Source organism: Ovis aries, chromosome 1 (genome assembly GCF_016772045.2).
Source record: "Ovis aries strain OAR_USU_Benz2616 breed Rambouillet chromosome 1, ARS-UI_Ramb_v3.0, whole genome shotgun sequence".
NCBI classification, from domain to species: domain Eukaryota; kingdom Metazoa; phylum Chordata; class Mammalia; order Artiodactyla; family Bovidae; genus Ovis; species Ovis aries.
The window spans coordinates 63,460,344-63,474,410 of record NC_056054.1 but is presented as its reverse complement, the minus strand read 5'-3'; the positions used below and the strand labels follow the sequence as shown (position 1 = coordinate 63,474,410).

The 14,067-nt window shown below is 33.3% G+C and overlaps 1 protein-coding gene across 16 annotated transcripts in view; it reads left to right on the top strand.

The window, feature by feature from the left end:
- ODF2L (outer dense fiber of sperm tails 2 like) overlaps positions 1 to 14,067 on the top strand; it is a 37,095-nt gene that overhangs the window by 16,608 nt on the left and 6,420 nt on the right. For 6 of the 16 annotated variants that reach the window (XM_060411374.1, XM_012175177.5, XM_012175195.4 and 3 more), the window contains 5 exons: positions 2,246 to 2,355; positions 3,095 to 3,230; positions 9,908 to 10,018; positions 11,258 to 11,362; positions 13,533 to 13,691. In XM_060411374.1, the coding sequence (XP_060267357.1) occupies positions 2,246 to 2,355; positions 3,095 to 3,230; positions 9,908 to 10,018; positions 11,258 to 11,362; positions 13,533 to 13,691 (621 nt within the window). The remainder of the gene's footprint in view (positions 1 to 2,245; positions 2,356 to 3,094; positions 3,231 to 9,907; positions 10,019 to 11,257; positions 11,363 to 13,532; positions 13,692 to 14,067) is intronic. The other 10 variants (XM_042250613.2, XM_042250603.2, XM_042250608.2 and 7 more) reach the window with 2 other exon arrangements.

The following is a 14,067-nucleotide window of genomic DNA, read 5'->3' as shown; positions in this document are numbered from 1 at the left end:
TGACAAATTTACGTTTTGAATTACATCAGCATTTCCTTGGGACTTTTATTTAAAGGATATGTAAGTCCCAAAGCATCTGTGATTAACTATGGGTTGTACCACTTCATACATATTCACCCTTGGAAATTTACATGGCGTATTAACATTAAATTAAAGTGCATTAACAAAGGCCCTGAGAAGGCCTTCAACGTCAAGGAGGTTATTGAATTCAGAGTTCTCCACTACTTAGTTAGCTGCAGAATTCTTTTATTCACAAAGTAACTCTTGGAACTGACTCTGAGGAATACCAGTTTGGGAAATGCTGATTTGTATTATTAGACCATATGACTTTATTCAGTAATTCACTTCACTTAAAATCCATAATGTATTTAAATACATGTGCTGATGTAAACCCACCATGTGAAAGTTATCTTTGGGTTTATTAACAGAGTTGAAAATTGACTTAGCGCTTTGTTTTTGATGAATTATGTTTATTCAATTACCAAATAATAAAATATTTACTCTTTTTAAGTATCATTGGTATCCCATCTTTTAAGAACTTAGATATGAATGAACTGAAAACAGACTTGCATAAATGCTTATATAAGCAAAACAACCTAATGTTTTATAAGCTCAACTGTGAACATTTTAAAACTCTTTAATATTTAACCTACATTCAGAAGAATTTAATTAGATAAAAGACTTGAGGACTAAGTGCAAAATCTGTAAGGCTGAAGGGCTAGTTGAATGCCGGAAAACATTCCTGTGTGTTAAAAACTAATTGAGTCATTAAAATTCTTGGGATTTTCTTTTAACTAGCACCATGTCACTCATGCCCCAGATCATAGTATAGGAAGACTTTGCCACTTGTTAACCTGGTGACTTTGGGTAAGGTACTTAACCTCTCTAAGCTTTAGGTTCTTTATCTATAAAATAGGGGATAATAATACTGCCTGTCTCATATAGGAATACATGAGAAAATGTCAAATCACAGTGTCTGTCCGACTGCATTTTTGCCACATTAACCTTTCTATTCCTCTAATGCGGGTAGTGTGTTTGTTTCTCTTCTATGCTGTTGCCTCTGACTGTAATGTTCTTCAGGTTCTATAATAGCTGATTGTTTAAAAAATCATTTTGCTATCTTTTTACTTGATATCTCTTCACAGGGGCCTTCCTTGACTACTTTTGAAATAGCCCCACAACAGTTAATCACATCAATGTCTTAAATTTTTTTCTTAGCATTTATTTTATAGGCAAAATTTCTAAATATCTTAATTTATATTCTAATATAATTGCCCAACATATCCTTCATAATGCATATTAATATTCATTTACATGTAATATAAAAATAATACTAGTCTTTTTTAAATACATTGAAAATATTACTGTAAAAATGTAAAAGAAAATGTCTCACACATAGTAGATGTTGAATAAACACTTGTTCAGTGATAGGAAAGAAGGAAGCATCCAATAAATATAAACTGCTCATATCACTACTTCTAAGTCTTCTGATTAGTAATTATTGGCACCATTGTCATTCTAGTGAATTTGTCTTTCTTTAGAGAGGGGGTACAATGGCTATAGCTCTTTAGGTGAATTTGTAAAGAGTAGATCCATTTGACAGTTATTTGTTGAGAGTCAGTAGGGTGATCTATACAGAATAGCTTGGCATAGAACTATCATACAACCCAGCAATTTCATTCTTGTATATTTATCCAAAAAAGCCCAAAAAGCTAATTCAAAAAGATATGCAGCCTAAAGTTCATAACAACATTATTTGTAATAACCAAGATATGAAAACAACCTAAGTATCCATTAACAGATGACTGGATAGAGAAGATGTGGTGTATACACACACAGGAATATTACTCAGCCATAAAAATGAACTTTTGCCATTTGCAACAACATGGATGGACTTGAAGGGTATTCTTCTAAGTGAAAGAAGTCAGAGAAAGACAAGAGTTCAGTAAATATAAAGGAGGGAATTATCGTCAGTAATTATGAAACATTTTTAAAAAATAGCTTCATTAACATCCTTAAAATGTTAAGTTGGGACTGTTATTATATGCATATTAAGTAATAGTATTATAAAGTCATTATTAAAATTTACTTTAAAGTTTTCCTGTGTTCAGATTTGTACACTGAAATTTTCTGTAACAAAAGTTCCATAACATAGGATGAGTGTTTCCTTGTTAAAAATGTATTTTTTTTTAGAACAAAACTAGTGTTATTAAATTACAAGATGAGTACTTTATGTATTTTTTAGGAAGCCAAGTTGTCTGAAACAGTTTCAGCTTCCAATGCCTGGAAAAGTCATTATGAGAAAATCGTAATAGAGAAAACTGAGTTGGAAGTTCAGATCGAAACAATGAAAAAGTAAGAAAAAAGAGTCTTTACTATTTATAAGAAATGTTTTCAGTTCTTTCCTCTTTGAGTAGTTTATATATGGTTCCTATGAATTACATAAGGCTATTGTCTGATTTGCTATGTTTGCTATTTATAATTTATAAACTTTTCTTACTCTACTTTAAAAATACAATTAAAAATTATTACCTGTTAAAATGCATTTTTATTCACAAATTATTGATCCTTAAGGTATCTTAAATGCATAACAGAAAATCTGAGTAAAAATATGTATGTTTTATATTTTGTTATTTATTATTAATAAGTTAACAAAAAAAGAACTATACATTTGCTTTTGAATGTTTCACTTTCTGTATATTTTCTTCAATTTTTTTATTGAAAAGTAGTGTATATTATTTGCTTCTAAAGATTATTTATTATCTCACTTGATCCTTTTATTTAACTCTTTCCCAAAATTGTGTGTGTGTGTGTGTGTGTGTGTATGCATGTATGAATGACAGAAAGACAGGCCCACCTGTGGATGATCATAGTTTAGATGTTTTACTAACTAGCAAAGAGAATATTGTTTTTCATTAGTGTCATCAGTGGATAATTATTTCTAATCAGTTACTCAGGTAGAAGTAACCTTATAGATTATGATTTCCTATTTCCTTTGTTCTGACTTTTGAAACTGTACTTTACAAAGAATAACTTCAGAAGCACACTTAAGATACATATTGTTTGAACGAAAATTTCTATGGCTTTTATAAAGGCAAATCATTAATCTTTTGGAAGATCTGAAGAAAATGGAAGAGCATGGAAAAATTTCATGTGAAGAAATTCTTAGAAAACTTCACTCAATTGAATATGAAAATGAAACTCTGAATCTTGAGAATACAAAATTAAAGGTATGTGTTTGTGTATATGTATATCATGTTGTATGAGGACAACTTAGTCCTTTGTAGAAGTAGCTTGAAGTAACAACACGTTTAGAAGTATGCTGTTGTATCATTATCTTTTGTTTCTCAGAGGTTTAGAATATCATTATAATAAGTAATTCTAAAACTATATCTTTGTGTCTTTACATACATATATATGGACAATACTTATATATTTGAATGTTTACAGTTGTATACACAGATAACCTGTAAAAATTGTTTTCAGTAGTACTGAATAAGACTTACGAAGCTGAATAACTGTCTCTGTCTCAACCTAAGAGAATTTGTTTATTCTCTAATTTTAGCAGTTTAGGTGAATCTCCAAAATTACATTAACTTTAATGCATAAGATTATTTCTAGGTGTCATGGTTATGATAGGATATAGCCTCAGGCTTGGTCCTTTGAAACCAAAAAGTATATTTTTGGCTGCTTCATAACTGGAAAGAATTTTCCAACTTAATCAAATCTGAGGGACAATTGAGTTTTTATGTACCAGAGAAAAGATGTAGAAGCTTTTATACTTCCTGAGAAAAAGGATATTTGAGTTCCCACTCATAGATATGTGTAACCTGATGAGACCTGACTAAAGAGGATGACATCATTTTCAGTTCTTTAATACTATTTTTGGAGGACAGTAAATAGAAGACAGAAAAAAATCTGTTTATGGGAAAAAAGGTGAAAATTGGCAGCTCAAAACCAGAATGGCATCAGAGAACTGAGCTACTTTTTAGCTCTCTACCCTGCCATTCAAATGGGTGATGGGGTGCCATCCATTATATAGCCAAGATTCAAACAACAGGATGGAGGGACACAAAAGATGAATTATCGCTCCCCTTTTCCCCATTTCCTCCTCTTTATGGAGACTTCCTGAAAGTTCCATGCCACTTGATTCTTCTCCTTATTTAGGTGTTAATATATGGCTTCCTCTAGTTACAAGGAAGACTAGGTAATGGAGCCTTCTAGTGATCCTGCTGCTGCTAAGTCACTTCAGTCATGTCCGACTCTGTGCGACCCCATAGACGGCAGCCTGCCAGGCTCCCGCGTCCCTGGGATTCTCCAGGCAAGAACACTGGAATGGGTTGCCATTTCCTTCTCCAATGCATGAAAGTGAAAAGTGAAAGTGAAGTCGCTCAGTTGTGTCCGACTCTTAGTGACCTCATGGACTGCAGCCTACCAGGCTCCTCCGTCCATGGAATTTTCCAGGCAAGAGTACTGGAGTGGGATGCCATTGCCTTCTCCAGGTGATCCTGAGCTCTAGCCAAATATGAATACTCCTTATTTCCTGCAGTTTGTTCATATTTTCCTCTATCCCTATAGTTTTACTATTTTTACAGTTTGGAATTTTTTTTCTCAAGTATTTAAATCCTACCTTTTCTTTAAAGTTCAGTTTAATGCTCCTTCTTCGCAAAATCTCAATTAGGATAAATCTTTCCTCACAAACTCCCATCCTTTATGCAGAGGATGCCTTGGGGAGGTGTGACATATAGTTAGTTCTCATTCAATATTCATTGAACAAATTCTTTTTTTCCTATTAATTTATTTTGATTGGAAGATAATTACTTTACAATATTGTGATGGATTTTGCCATACATCAACATGAATCAGCCACAGGTATACATGTGTCCCCCTGTCCAGAATCCCCTTCCCACCTCTTCCCACCCCATCCCTCTGGGTTGTCCCAGAACATCAGCTATGGGTGCCCTGCTTCATGCCTTGAACTTGCACTGGTCATCTGTTTTACATATGGTAATGTATGTGCATCTTTCAATGGTATTCTCTCAAATCATCCCACCCTTGCCTTCTCCCACTAAGTCCAAAAGTCTGTTCTTTACATCTGTGTCTTCTTTGCTGCCATTCAGGTAGGATCATTGGTACCATTTTTCTAAATTCCATATACATGTGTTAATATACATATATATGTGTTAGTATAATTTGTCTTTCTTTTTCTGACTTGCTTCACTCTATAATAGGCTCTGGTTCATCCAGGTTCATCATTAGAACTGACTCAAATATGTTTCTTTTTATAGCTGAGTAATATTCCATTGTATATATGTACCACAACTTCCTTATCCATTCATCTACCAATGGACGTCTAGGTTGCTTCCATGTCCTAGCTATTGTAAATAGTGCTGCAGTGAACACTGGGGTACAGAAATGTGTCTGAAATGTGTCTCTTTCAGTTCTTGTTTCCTGTGGGTATATGCCTAGCAGTGGAATTGCTGGGTTGTATGGCAGTTCAGTTTGCAGTTTTTTTTAAGGAATCTCCACACTGTTCTCCATAGTGGCTGTACTAGTTTACATTCCCACCAACACTGAAAGAGGGTTCGCTTTTCTCTTTACACCCTCTCCAGCATTTATTGTTTGTGGACTTCTTGATGATTCCATTCTGACCGGCATGAGATGATGCATCATTGTAGTTTTAATTTGCATTTCTGTAATAATGAGTGAAGTTGAGCATCTTTTCTTGTGTTTATTAATCATCTGTATGTCTTCTTTAGAGAAATGTCTATTTAGGTTTTTTGCCCATTTTTTTATTGGGTTGTTCATTTTTCTGGTATTGAGCTGTATGAATTGCTTGTATATTTTGGAGATTAATTCTTTGTCAGCTGTTTTGTTTGCTATTATTTCTCCCATTCTGAGGGCTGTCTTTTCACCTTGCTTATAGTTTCCAAAAGCTTTTAAGTTTAATTAGGTCCCATTTGTTCATTTTTGTTTTTATTTCCATCACTCTGGGAGGTGGGTTATAGTGGTTCTTGCTGAGATTTTTATGCCAGAGAGTGTTGTGCCTATGTTTTCCTCTAAGAGTTTTATAGTGTCTGGTCTTACATTTAGGTCTTTAACCCATTTTGAGTTTATTTTTGTGTACGGTATTAGAAAGTGTTCTAGTCTCATTCTTTTGTAGGTAGTTGATCAGTTTTCCCAGCACCACTTGTTGAAGAGACTATATTTTCTCCATTGTACATTTTTGCCTCTTTTGTCAATGACAAGGCATCTATACTTGCATGGGTTTATCTCTAGACTTTCTATTTTGTTCCATTGATCCAAATTTCTGTCTTTGTGCCAGAACTATACTGTCTTGATGTCTGTAGCTTTGTAGTATAGTCTGAAGTCAGGAACGTTGACTCCTCCAATACCATTCTTCTTTCTGAAGACTGCTTTGGCTATTCAGGGTCTTTTGTGTTTCCATAGAAATTGTGAAATTATTTGTTTTAGTTCTGTGAAAATTACCATTGGTAGTTTGATAGGGATTACATTGAATCTACAGATTGCTTTGGGTAGTATACTCATGTTTACTGTACTGACTCTTCCAATCCAAGAACATGGTATATTTCTCCATCTGTTTGTGTCATCTTTGATTTCTTTCATCAGTGTTTTATAGTTTTCTATAGACAGGACTTTTGTTTCTTTTGGCAAATTTATTCCTAAGTATATTATTCTTTTGAATGAATTCTATCGTAGAAGAGGAAGCAGCTTTATTGATTATGTTTATATTTTCTTAATTTCCTTAATACCCTTCAGAGAGGAAATTAGGATATTTCATTAATTATAAGTATGGTTTTTAATTACATAAAAAATCATTGAGTTAAAGTTTAAATATTATCATATTCTATTAATAATTCAAAAATATGTATTTTTAACACATTTTTCTCTGAATTTTATTCAAGGAAAAACATCCAGGTATATTTGGCATATGTTATATACAATGTAAAATTGTCTAGGTGTTGTATTTTGTTACTTTCTCTTATTTCAGAATAATTTTAGATTTTAGTTTCAAATGAAGATGATACTAGCTGATACTGTTTCCAAGGCCCTGTGACCTCCTCTATTAAAAACAACAAAAATTATTTGGAGGTTTACAAAGTTCTATTTGTTCATTATAGAAAGTTTGAAAAACAGAAAAGCACAAAAGGATAAATCTAAAAATCACCTATGATCTCACAAATGAAAGAAATGAAATTACTATTTTAGCATATATATAATTTGGGGGGATTTTGGATTACTTTCAGATTTTTTTGCTATTATAAATAAAAATGTGGATGGTTTTAGTCTTTTTTGCATATATATATATATGTATATATATTTTGAGGATAAATTTCTGGAAGTAGAATTATATGGTCAAATGAAAGACCCATTCTTAATTTTGATATTATGTATTTCAAAATCACCCATCATAAATGGGTCCTTATACTTTTGGCAACATTTGACAATTTTAAAACAAATCTCTCCAAATATGATAAGTGATCTTACCTAATTTGGGGGATTTAGATACCATCTATATCCTGAGGGCTCTCAAATCTTTATCTCTAGCCTAGACCTTGGCCCTGAATTCCAGACATATTATGTATGTATTCTACTGCTTACTTGAAATCTCCTTGGATATTTCATAGATGTCTCAAAGTTATCATGTCTGAAATAGAGCTCCTGTATTCTTCAGTATGGTTCATCCTACAAAGTTTCCCTTGCCTCAGTTAATAGCAGTCATCCTTTCTATTACTTGACTCCTTTCTTTCATACATACAATCCAGTTTGTCAGCAAATCTACTTCAAATACATCCAGAATTTAACTGCTTCTCTGCAGCATCACTGTCATTGTCCTGGTTCAGCCCACCATCATATCTCATTATAGTGACTTCCTACCTCTTCTCTGCTTCTGCCATTGCCGCTGCAGTCAGCATTCAGTGTAGTAGTAGAGTAGTTCCTATAAAAATGTAAGTCGTCTTCAGACCATGCCACTGCTCTTGGTTAATAGAGTAAACATCTACAAGGCATTATACTATCTGACCTCTGACATTACCTCTCTGACCGTATCTTCTTCCACACTTCCTTTTTCTTGCTTTCTGCTACATTGGCCTTCTTTCTGTTTTCCTCTAACTGACCAGGTTTTCTCCCACTATGGCCTCTTCCCTCAAAGGGCAACACATCGTTTTGGTGTTTACTCCAGAGTCTCTTTTTCAGGAGGCTTCCTGGTGGCCCATTCTCAACTTGTCCTTACTATATTGCTATCATGTATGATATATCTTACATCTTGTTCTTGTTCTCTTTGTCTGTATACTCCTTGTTTTTGTCTGTCTATACATGGAGTACATTAAGCTCATGATGGAAGGGTTTTTGCTTTTTATGTTCACTACTAAAAGATTGTATCCAGTGCTTAGGGCATTTTGTAATAACTGGTAAGCAAATTTTTTCATGTATTTTTCATCATTTACATTTCTGCCTTTTGGAATTACCTACTAATTATCCTTTACATGTCTTTTTTTTTCAAAATTATATAAAGATTCTCTCTATATTAAGGGTATTAATCTTTTGTCATAATCCTTTACATTTTTGCACATTTTGTTAGCCTGTTTAATACTCTGAGGGGCTCTGAAATTTTGGGGATACACATGAACCTATGTATGTATAGGTGTATGTGTGTGTATGTGTATAATATATTTTTTCCCTTTACGGCTTCCTTTGGGAGTCTCTCACATTTCTGCATATCTTGGGAGCAACGTACTGATTATGATCCAGAAAAAGACTTATCTTTTCAAGGATGTTTGTATAGTGAACATCCTTGGAAGATAGTAATGTTTCCTTCTACCAAAAGGCATGCTTACTGCCTGTTATAAGTGATTTGGGCTCCCTAAATTTGGAGTTGCTTCTCTGTACGTCTCACTATGTGTACAGGTGTCATCAGCCCTCTTGGTATTGCTTTGGGGGAAGTGAGGCTTAGGAAACTAACACAAACCCTGATATAAGACTCACCCAGGAGTCTTGTGTCTTCTGCTAGTATCCATGAGACTATGCTAGGCTAACTGGTAGTCTTGGAGGGTAAAAATTTCAGACTCTTACAGTTCTTGATATCGTCTTTTGATTGTATGCTTAGTTAGGTTTTTACTATTCTAAAATTAAATCACATTTTACCTGAATCTTCTGTGAAAAAAAGTGTAAGCTTAATTTTTAAAAAATATTTAACACATTAAAATAAATGCATAATTGACCAATGTAAAAATCATGTTTGCTGAAGTTGTATTGTTAACCTGTTTTTTCCTAATGAATGATTGTCTTATTACCATTATAGTGATCCATATTTTCCCCATTTATTTAAAAATCCAACCTTTGTCATATGATAAATATAATCTTAATGTTTTTTTTTTTCTATTCCATAGACCCCTGTCTTATATAGAGAGGGGTCGCGAAGAGTTGGACACGACTTGGCGACTGAACAACAACATACATTTTAGTATCTAATAAGTACTGAGATTCTCTACTTAGTATCCTTTAAAATTTTTATTAGTCTCTTCTATTTTTCCATATGAATTTTAAATTAAGTTTCTCATATTCTTCTTCCCCTCAACTGTTTTGGTTGTAATTATATTAAAGTTGTACTGATTTGTAAAAAACTGATATGTCAATAATATTGAGTCCCCCTTCCAGGAATGTGGTCTTTCTATTGTTCAAGTCTTTTATGTCAATAAATTTTTAAAGTTTAAAAATATGTTTTTAATAAATAACTTTTTGAAATTCTTAATTTTAATGGTAATTATATGCAGTCAAAAATAAGCTAATTTTATTAGCTTTGTTGATAAATGAGTTAATTTTTAATGCATCAAAGTACAAATGAATTCTAATGATTTATAAAATCTATTTATATATTCCTTAATAGACTACACTTGCTGCTTTGAAGGATGAGATTGCCTCTGTTGAAAATGAACTCTTAGAATTGCAAGAAGTAGAAAAACAACAGAAAACTCTTATTGACGTTTATAAAACTCAGGTAACCATTGCATTTATTTTAATGTTTGTTAAATTTGGTAGATAATTTAAACACTGTATTTGTTTATGGTTTAAAAAAGCAGAACTGGGGAAAGGTGGAGTTATTGTGATAAAATATGATTTATCTCAAAATATTTCTTAAGGTCCCAAATTCATAAAATGATTCTTCTTATTCCTAATTCATATGCGCTGTGTTTATATTAGATATTCCTAAAAGTGATCTAAAATTAATTGTTAGTTAATTTTAGTTATATTTGTCATCTTGTATTTTTAATGGTATTGATTTAGAATAATGACTCCATTCAAGGGTCATTAAAGCACAATATTTCCTCTTTGCATCTTAAAAAGTATAATTCATATTTATTCTCATGAAAGACCTGGAAGAGAACATATGTATTGAATAGAGCATGTGTTAATTGGTAATTTATAGAAAAGCTTATGATATAGAAATACAGTATTTAAGAAAAACTTCATTTGAAAGATGAGACATGCAAGTCCTTGAATGATGGGTAACAGATTGGTCAACAAGGACCTTATTTTCATGAAAGAGAGTGTTTGAATTGAAGGATAATGAACTAAAGGTTAAAGCTGAAGGAGGGAAATAATGTAGGTAAGTAGGAAGGACTCCATTCCCATGGTTTAGATGGGAAACTGGAGTTGAGACTAAAATTCAGTTAGAATATTCCAGTTATCCCTGCCGGAGGTAGGAGTGGAGGCTGTGATGGACTGTGTGATGCCTCACTGAAAATATCATCTCGGTCTTTCAGCTGGTTGTTCTGATTTAACCCTCCATCAAGAATACTGTGGATGAGTATATTCTTGGCTCTGGGTCTTGTATAAAGTGCTTAGGTTTTCTGTTTTTTAACAGATTTTGATTTGTAGAGTGAAATAGTTGCTTTGGGAGCTAGTTTGGACCAGAGACCAATTCTTTAAAGTGACATTGACTTGCTAGTGAAGGTTCCTCTCTAATATTCAGAGCTCAGGTGAAGATTGTATTATTATTCTATTTCTATTATGGGAAAAGACAGGTAAATCACAAAAGGATTGTGGATTAGAGTAGAGCACTGAGTGATTCTTGTATTTAAAGAAGGAATAACATTAGATAAACATACTGATGGTTCTAACAGGGTAATGATAATGGGTTTAAAATAGAAATTTTAAAATTTAAATTCACATTTTTAGCTTTTTATTTCATATAATGGTCCTAATAAGCAAATACTGTGCAATTTTTTATTTTCAGATACAAAAGGTACAAGAAGCAGCTGAAATGGTAAAAAGCAGATGCAAAAATTTGCTACAAGAAAATAGCCTAATAACAAAAAACAAAAATAAAAAATTAAAAAAGGTTGGCTTGACATTTTAAATAATAAAATGTTTTATTTATGTTTTGTACTATATGAATTTTATATGAATTCTTTTATATAAATTTTATATAAATTCTTTCATTTTCTTTAGTTTAGACTTAGGAATTATCTGTTCTCGATTTCTGTGACAATTTGTTTTCTAAGGAAGTAATGTATTCCAGACCTGAAATGTGTTAATATATTTTTAAAATTTTTCCTAAATATTTAAAAAATAACATAAATGTTTAATTTCTCTGATATAAGAGGAGACTTACGTAGCATCAAAAATGGTTGTCACTGAGCTTCATGCAAAGTTGACTATCTTTCATTTTTAATCTCATCTTTTTTATTCTGATACTAAATCTTTTGTGTAAAAAACCAAAATATTCTCTTCTAAATGCTTTTTTGGAAGAAAAGTAACATTAAAAACAAAAAGAACCCAGAATCATTTCCTTTTTTTTTTTTTTCACCCTATTGCAAAAGAATGAAGGGAAGGTCAGTGTTGGCAAGTTATGATGTTTTTGTGAATATTTTTAAGTTTTTAAATGAAACCGCATCCTTTTTTGGGTCTTCTCACATTGCTTTTGGTAAGGAAGCAGTGAAACTTGTAGGACGTTGACACCCCTGACTCCCGGCTGGGGAGGTCATGGGATGTTACTGGTTAGTTGAGTGTAATAAGGTGACTGTCTCTGGGTTGTCCCCACATCTTGGAATTGAGAATTCTGAGTAAGACACCAGTGTGAAGAAGAGGTCAGTCAGACCAGGCGTTGTCTGCTGGTTAAAAGAGAGAAAGGTAGCCCATCAGATGTGCAACTTACTATTTTTCACCTATTTTTAGCAGACCAGAGAAGAAATCATTTCATACCTCTTGATTACTTTTTCTCATGAGACATACCAATGCAAATGCCTCTTCTTTTATAGGCAACACTATAAATAAAAGTCTATTTTAGAAAACCTGTTCAAAAAGCTGAAGAGGCTGGAGCCTGTACAGGGATTCCAGATACTGTGAGGTCACAGTGTTTTCTTACTGGTATTAAACCAGATAAGCTGTTTTTTAAAGTGAAATGCTCCCTTTTTCTTGTCCACTGTTTTAAGTCTCTTGTCTTTCTCATGGGCTCTTAGATGTTTGGGGACCCAGAGGCAGGCATTTTTCTAATTTTATCATTTGTGATCCAGAAGGCCTGATGTTGCCTAGTAGCTCTCGGTATTCCCTGTCTTGGGGAAAAGTCTAGCTTTTGTTTTTCTTCCCTATGAATATCCTAGGTGCCCTATGTCTTGTTATTTCTTCTTAATTATCAGTTCAAACAATTTTTATGGTTGCTTCTTGTCACATCTCTACAAAAGTGCCACCGTGAGGAATTGTAGCAGCCCAGAGATAATATAAGTACAATTAGATTTGTTCTTAGTAACATAGTAACATTAATGATCAAACTATAGTCTCCTGAATACTACTGATATTAGGTATTTTGAATTTACATACAGCAAACCTCACTAATTCCGACTGAGTACAGCAAGACTGCTTTATTCAAAATATCTGAGTTACTAGATCAAATTTTGGACAAAAGTCTAAAGTCACTTTGGACTGATGGCTGGACAGCAGCAGACTACTGTACCAGCTTTCTTAGTAATGTCTGTGCTTGCATATAAATGACAGGAAGGAGTCAAAAGTTTACTTACCTAAGTAATTTAAACATTCGCCCTGCAAGCTAATATCACCATATTCATTTACTCAACAAACTTTTTGTACACTAACTAAAGTCCAACCTACTTTTGTGTTCTATATTCTTATTTAGCGGGTGGGCTTCCCTGGTGGCTCAGATGGTAAAGAATTAACTTGTCATGCAGGAGGCTCAGGTTCGATCCCTGGGTTGGAAAGATCCCCTGGGGAAGGGATTGGCAGAATGTGCCCAGAGAATTCTATGGACAGAGGGGCCTGGCGGCAGTCCATGGGGTCATAAAAAGTCAGATATGACTGAGAAAGTTTCACTTTTCATTCTTATTTAGCACAGTCGAACTTAAAGTTTATTCTTATTTATTTGGTTAAATCTCTTTTCATAAACTCTTATACCTAAAATATTTATTATATTACAGGTATATCTAGTATTTAAGATAGTAAAAACATGAATGCTGAATGTGTGATCTTGCACTTATTTCCCTAATGCTACAACTCAGATGAGAGGCCAGATGGAGTCTCATCTGAAGGAGTTAGAATGTGTCCGCGATTCCTTGACGGCGGTGGAACAGAGGCTTCAGGAGTGTCAGGAGAGTCTGCAGCACCACAAGGGAAAGTGTGCAGACCAGGCACACACCGTTAGGGAGCTTCAGGGCCAGGTGTCCAGCCATCATTTTGATTTTCGTTAGACGTGTTAAATGCTTTGGAATAATTTCGCCAGTTGAGGGCACTCCTGTCAGGGGTTGATTACTTTACTCTTATCTAAATAAGTTGATAAAATGTCAGTTTCTTGTGAATACTGTGTTATTTTGAAAGCTATTCTTGTTAGTATTTTATAATGAAGAATGGTAGTTAAAATTGCTAATTTAATTTATTCATACAAATCTATATTTAGACATTTGAGGACAGTAATAGCATGAGAGAAGGAGCAAAGCTATGCCTACAAGTATATTTTTGATGTCAGGATAAGATAAATTATTGTAATTTACCTTATAAAAATTAGAATTTATTTCTGTTAGAATTATGTGCAAGTTT